Raw genomic sequence first — 6,989 nt, forward strand, 5'->3', positions numbered from 1 at the left:
TCTTTCCTGCCATGGCAGGGGGTCGGACTAGATGATCTGCTCAGGTCCCTTACGACCCTAGAAACTATGAAACTATCCCCTAGAGTTGTCCACTGAATTAGGGATTCTCAGATGGTCACCTTGGATAGCTGTGCTTCTGACTGCTAAAACAATCATTTGCACAATGGTAACAGCTTTAACTAATCCTAGCTGGTATATCCCAGGTGCTCTATCTTTTAGCTTTGACAAATGAATGATGGTTTCCAGGTCTTCCCAGATTAGCCAATTGTAGGTTTTCCCCTTGTCCTCTTATTTTTTTGTCATAATACCAAATACTGAACTCTTCTTTCATGATCAAACTGAGCATCATTTGCCTACATCTGGCCTTTATAGCTGCTGTCAATGGCAGTGACTTTGTTCTCTTGAGAATGAGAGCTGGATCTGCTAAAGAGATGAAAGGCATTATGGAAACAATCTAAATAAATGAGTTCCTTAGTAAAAGATTTTCATCAGAACAGTGTTACAGTATAATGTAAGCGATGGGGAATTAGTATAAATGATGAAGTCTCATTTCATAAAACAAAATTAGCATGGATTTCTTCAGAGAAGAATGTTTAATTTCAAATGATTATAATGTTGAAGAGCTCAGACAGAATGAGGGAATAGTCAGTGTTTTATTAAAATCTTAGTTTCTTCTCACCATTGTGGACAACTACCCAAGAGAGCTTCAAATGAAGGGATATTAGCCAGATAAGTCTGCTATAGTGTCTCACTTCAATGCACACACACTGAACATAGTGTTCAGCACAAAAGGAAGTTGTTAGTGTACTCTGCTTACATACGTATCAGAAAACCACGTAATTCACTAAACTGCATAACACAAAGCCAGTTCCAAATCTTTGCCCTTGGCTTACATTACAACAAACATTGATTTCCTGAATATTAGTTACCTGCATAAATCACTTAAGAGCATGGCATCTTTTGGCTCTACTCTAGCTAACTGCATAATAATAAAGGGAAGGCAGCTGTTAAAGGAGGATACTAGAAGTCTTGAAAGTGATGGCAGCTGGTCAGTTTCAGGCCGCAGCAGAGCTAAGGGTGGGTGACCAGGGCATGAGCCTCAGGCACCAATTCATAGAAGATACTGCCATACCATGCTGCCAAATTCAGTTTCCCTGCTGTCCCTTTTTGCTGATGCTGGAAGTTAGCAGCACTAAAGGAAGAGCTGGGCCAGGGCCAGTTTTCAAGCTTTGATGATAGGGAGACATTCACATCTGATGTGGTAATTTAAGGTGTGCAGGGGTTGTGCTTCAATAGTCCCAGTCATTATGCCTCCCCTCCCCCTGTCAAGGGAGAGGCCACTGCTGCAGGGGATGCGATACTGGTGCAGCCAGCAAGTCAACTGTCCCTCTACTGTAGCTGTTGGCTTTGTAGCCACTGAATTTAGTGCTGTCCAACACTGGTAGAGATGGCAATTGGCATCACAGGAGTGAGCAGCAGTAGTGGCTGCAGTAAAGGGCTGGAAGAAGGGCCCTGCTATATTAACCCGTTAGCTGCTGGCCATGCTGACATCTCCCCCTGAAGCAGCAGTGTCTCCCACTGCTTCAGAGGAAGGGGAAAGGACCAGAGAAGGGTGAAAGGGGTCTGATTAGGGGATTATGACCTCTAGGATGGGACCCCCAGGCTGCCCAGGACACATGCCTTGCTGGTTATGTTTCTGGTTTCAAGGCTGCAAATGCCACAGCACTGACAACAGTGGAGATGTGACATTGTGTACTTAATTAGGATTGCTTATTTAAAGTTTAGGTAAGTATACACTCTAGATAAGGGCAAGTTTCAGGATGGAGGTTATGCACTTAAAATCAAGGATATTGTATGTGATATCTGATTGGGAACTGGACAACAGGAAGCATTTTGTCAATCATAACTGTGATGGTGCTTGTTAAGTCCCATTTCTACTTCTAAGACTTACTGCTGAGTATCCTATTGTTATTCCTTGCCCTCAGTTTCACTGACTGGTGACATTAAAAAACAGCCCCACCTCTCCCTTACCTTTTAAGATCAAATTCTTCATCATCCAGATGCACAGGGACGTTGTATTGAACCTCTTGGGCAATAGTGCTGCTCTCTCTTTCAGAAGTGCAGGGCCTACCAAAGAAGGAGGGTTACTCCGTTACGTAAAGTGCCTTGGAGACAAAATGGTGGGATTAGAATCTGAAAGGACTAAATCCTTTGCAAAATATTTACACAGAATGATTTATTTTGGGGGATGTGTAGACAATTAGTATGGACTATGGAACCCCCTTGTTAAGTATCTGGGGTTTTCCTTCCCACAGTACTGACATGATTGTCACTAATGGAAAGTATCAGCCAGAGAAATCTGACCCAGGGTCAGACTAGAAGAGAGGATGTATAAAGGTGAAGTATTTAGAATGAGAAGATATCCTCTCTTCTTAACTCTCCTACACATTTACTGTGTGGCATTTGGCAAGACCCTCTTAGCTCACTATATCTCAGTTTCTTCCTGGGTGAAATAAGGGTAATAAATATTTGTTTCTCTCTCAGAGAAGATTAAGCAGCAAAGAACATCCCTGTTTGCGAAGTGCATCAAAGTTCTAGGATGCAGGGTTCTATAGAAATAGCCATTATTAGTACTTCTGCTGGAGTTCATAAAGGAATCTCAACACAGGCACATACCCCCAAGCCTAGTTCTAACAAGCATTACATCTGTGTAAGTTCCACAGAAGTCACAGTGTGTCCCAAATGGATTATTAAGCCTGGAATGTGCCAAAGATATACTTGTAATGGACAGATCATGGAGATGCTAGATTGCTCTTGGGAAATATAAAATCATTTCACTGCAAGATTTGATATTTGCATTGGATATTGCATGAATATTTGTTGTTTTAAGTGACATCCTTGGCAGTGAACTTGGAACTGCAGCATCTAATTGACCAGAATATAATGTTCTGGACTTTCCTCATACTAAGGGGTTAGCGAGTAACAGATATAAGGTTTGGGCAAAAGAAGAACTGAATATAGTGTCAAAATTCATCCCAGCAAATATGTTCTTGCCCCTTGGCTCCTTACTCCGTGTCATTCCGATCAGGTTCTTCACGTTCTGTGGCTCTAGGACTCTTGTATCTGGCATCTTGGGTGGTGCTTCTCTCCTCATCATCTGGGACAGCTCTGGTAAGCAAGAAAAAGCCTACTTAACTACAACCTCAGAAAGCTGAATTACTTCCTGAACCAGTTCTATGCACCGAGGACAAAGAAAGATTCTTTTTGTGCCCAGTTGCACTGTTTAAAGGATCTTTCTATGGGGATCATTTCATGGGCTTAATTGCATTTCAACGTACTCATATTTCAGTCACCCTTCAACACCTCTGTTGCTATTGCAACATTGTATTGTAGACCATATCCTCTCCATGTTAGTATCGCTTAAAATCTAAGGGATCTAATCTGTCTAAGTGCACATCCACAGGAGAAAAGAGCCAGAGTGTTGAATCTGAGCAGGCAGAGAAGGGCTACAACCCAGAGCTCATTCAATGTCTTGCAGTGGGGATGCAGACTTTTGAACAGTCTCCATTATCCCAGTTCCTGACTGCTAGTAATAAAAAGACTAAGTCCTTTATGTCTTTCCAGAGCAGCTGGACTTCACATTTTCCATGGTCTTCGTATTCTCTGGTAAATTCAGTAAACCCAGTGCCTTCTTACCTTTTAATATTATATTCTGTACCATTCTGATGTACAGGGACTTTGTATCTGGTGTCATTAGGAGATGGAGGGATATCTGAAAACTGTGAGCTGGACCTGTCAAAAGTGGAGAATTATTAAATTGCTTCACTGGTTGGTGAAAGTTGTTCAAGTGGTTCTCAGATGGCATTCATAGGAATTACTGTTAGGAGTAACAAGCCTACATTTTTCAAGCTTAACAAGCCTAGAAAAATAGCAAGTAATTTGAGTTAGAGTACAGATTTCCTTTTAGAAAAGCATTCCTGCTACCCCTTCCTGACAAAAATAGAGACTTCTAGACAACACAAGGTACTTATGTCTCAAATAGAGCAGCTCCTCTTCTGGTTCCCTCTTCCTATTCACCAAAGACTTTGAAGCTTGCTGATAAAGCCCAGAAAGAATCTCTTAGGGGACTGTTAGCCTGTATGGCTAGCAACAACTCCAAGGCTTCTTCTTGGAGTAGAGTTCCTAACATGCATCTGAGTTTGTCTTCTATCCACAAAAAGGTTAGAATGGTGTCACAAGACCACACTTAAATTCTGAGACCCTTTACTAGGACAAAGTAAGGAATTAAGATGCAAAGTGAGGGACTCAGGAAAAGGAAAATGCTGGCTGTAGGTAGATTAAATCTAGCCTGGTTGATTCTCCAGTAGAAAATCTGAGTAGAGATGATTTATTATTAATATAATCAAATCTATACCCATGGCATGATGAGCGCACTCCAAAGCTCTTACCTTGGGAAGTTGGAATTTGTGTCCTCCAGGTGCACAGGGACTTTGTACAGGTGGTACAGCTCAGGTGTAGCATCAGCAGCACCAATCCCATAATGGGAACTGGATCTGCAAAGACAGAGAGAGAGAGATTCATGGCACTTTGGAAGAGAGACCGGTAAGAATCCAAAGTTACAATATCATTGATAAACAATATATTCCTCTAGCTCCTTTACAGACATGTAACTACCCATCAGCTATGTTGTGCACAGCAGACTGCACATTATGACGTTGCATTGTTCAAGACAGTTTCTAGATGCGAGTCCAAGAGACAAATGCCAACATGGGAAAGGAGATGAAGGACCATAACATTGTGAAATGATGGGACAGAAGGTGGTGGTATGAAGTGGGTATGGGGATTCAAGCAAAGATATTTCCAAATATGTTGGGACATTCTACGGGCCCTAGTTTCTAAACCTACAGACATGCACACAGTGAAGGAGCTGCTCTATACCCCTTCTGGCTTATTTCAGGGGAGATGATAATGTGTAGAACTTCAGGTTTTTGGTCCAACATTGTATTTGTCTGTTTTGTTACTTTGTCACTGTAGGAAGCAATAAAGCATATCAGTAAATAGCTTGTTTTGACCTCCTGCTCCTCAGTACCCCATATCCTGCCTTGGTAATCATTTCTTCAGTTGTGCTCCATGACACAAATGTTCTTCCCCTCTGGCTATTCAAGTATTATTGTACTAGAATGCTTCACAGACACTAGTGGATTTATCTTCATAACAGCCCCATATGGTAGGGAAGTATAATTAGTCTTATTCAATAAATGGTGAATTGAGACAGTAGAATAAGGATATGTCTACAAAGCACGTTGCAGCATCTGGGTAAGTTAGCGCTATGATGTTAATGTGACTATACCATTTCTGGTGAGCTACTTCAGATACTTCTATCCTGCACTACCCTAAGTGACTTGCCGAAGGTCACAGAGAATCTGCGACAAAGATGAGAATAGAAATCAGGCCTTCCAAGATTTGTTACAGAGCTATACAGTGCTATGATGGCATGATTATATTTTCTAGAGGTCACTAAGGCAATGATGAGAAAATAGCAAACATTGATCTGGAAGGGACAGGTGAAGATGTGACAACGTGGAAGGAGATTGTGCAAGATAAAAGGAGATGGAAGGCTGTAATTAAGGCAGTTATAGCTACCCTCCAACTCCCAAGCCTGTGAGAGAGAGAGAAAGGAAAGAGATCAGTAAATGTTACTGGCACAGAGATCAAATTCAAATGTTGTCCTCCCTAATCCTTTTGAGCTAATATCCCTTACAGAATAGTGTATTCTCTATTTTGCAATGTTGCACTGGTGCAATTGAAAACTGAAGAGGGTTTAGTATCACTGCTTTAAAAGATGCTTTCCACAAGGGAAGAAATTCTGTGGTGTGGTTACTAATTAAAATGACAATGGACTGCTGAGGATATCTGAGTCAGGGTCCTCTCCTGCTGTTCAAGTTAAGGACCCATCTGTCATATTCTTTATATCAACTAAAGTGATTGCCCCAAATTCAGAGGCATCAAAGGAATGCTACTTCTCGTCAGAAGAAATGGGGTCATGTTTTTCAACATGCATGGTTGGTCTGGGGATGCTTTCCTTCTTTCTATCATAGGAAAAAAAAGTGACAATGAATGAAGAGACTTCAGTCTTTGTTTTTGTGCCCCCCAGTTACCTTCCTATCATTAGACAAGCTCACCTTAAAGAACAGGGTAAAAAACATACAAAGACAACTATGTAATCAATTCTTCTAAGTCGAGAGAGTCTGGTTTATTTTCATGGATTCATAGACACTAGCGCTGGAAGGAACCTCAGGAGATCATCGAGTCCAGCCCCCTGCCCCAGGGGCAGGAAGTCAGCTGTGGTCATAACATCCCAGCAAGATAAACATCCAAATGTCTCTTGAAAGAATTCAAAGTCAGTGCTTGAACCACCTCCAGCGGCAGTTTCTTCCAGACCTTGGGGGCTCGGACAGTAATGAAATTCTTCCTTATGTCCAGCCTGAAACAGTCATGGAGGAGTGTGTGGCCATGGGACCTTGTCATCCCTTGGGGTGCTCTGGTGAACAGACATTCCCCCAGGTCCTTGTAAGCACCCTTGATAAACTTATAGGTGGCCACCAGATCACCCTGAGCCTGGACTTTTCCAAGCTGAAGAGTCCCATGGCTCTCAGCCTGTCATCGTAAGATCTGTTTTCCTGACCTCTGATCATGTACATGGCTCTCCTCTGCACTCTCAAGCTTCTCCACATCCTTTTTTTTGACTTGCGGAGCCCAAAACTGGACGCAGTACTCCAGCTGCGACCTCACCAAGGCTGAGTACAATGGGAGAACGATGTCCTGGGATTTGCTTGAGAAGCATCTATGGATGCAAGCCAGTGTTTTGCTCACTTTACTAGCTGCAGCTCATGTTTATCTTGTGGTCAGTCACGACCCCCAAGTCCCTTTCGTCTGTAGTGCTAGCTAGCATAGCACTGCCAAACCTATAAGCATGCTGCAGGTTTTTC

General features: G+C 42.3%; 1 protein-coding gene across 1 annotated transcript in view; it reads right to left on the bottom strand.

Annotated features, from left to right (window-relative positions):
* The window catches only part of ZNF185 (zinc finger protein 185 (LIM domain)), a 63,161-nt gene that overhangs the window by 23,809 nt on the left and 32,363 nt on the right, over positions 1 to 6,989 (bottom strand). The window contains 4 exon segments of the mRNA XM_019540318.1: positions 2,032 to 2,127; positions 3,070 to 3,168; positions 3,697 to 3,792; positions 4,449 to 4,553. Coding sequence (XP_019395863.1) covers positions 2,032 to 2,127; positions 3,070 to 3,168; positions 3,697 to 3,792; positions 4,449 to 4,553 — 396 coding nt within the window.

Source organism: Crocodylus porosus, unplaced genomic scaffold (genome assembly GCF_001723895.1).
Source record: "Crocodylus porosus isolate Cpor-Errol unplaced genomic scaffold, CroPor_comp1, whole genome shotgun sequence".
Taxonomy (NCBI): Eukaryota; Metazoa; Chordata; order Crocodylia; family Crocodylidae; genus Crocodylus; species Crocodylus porosus.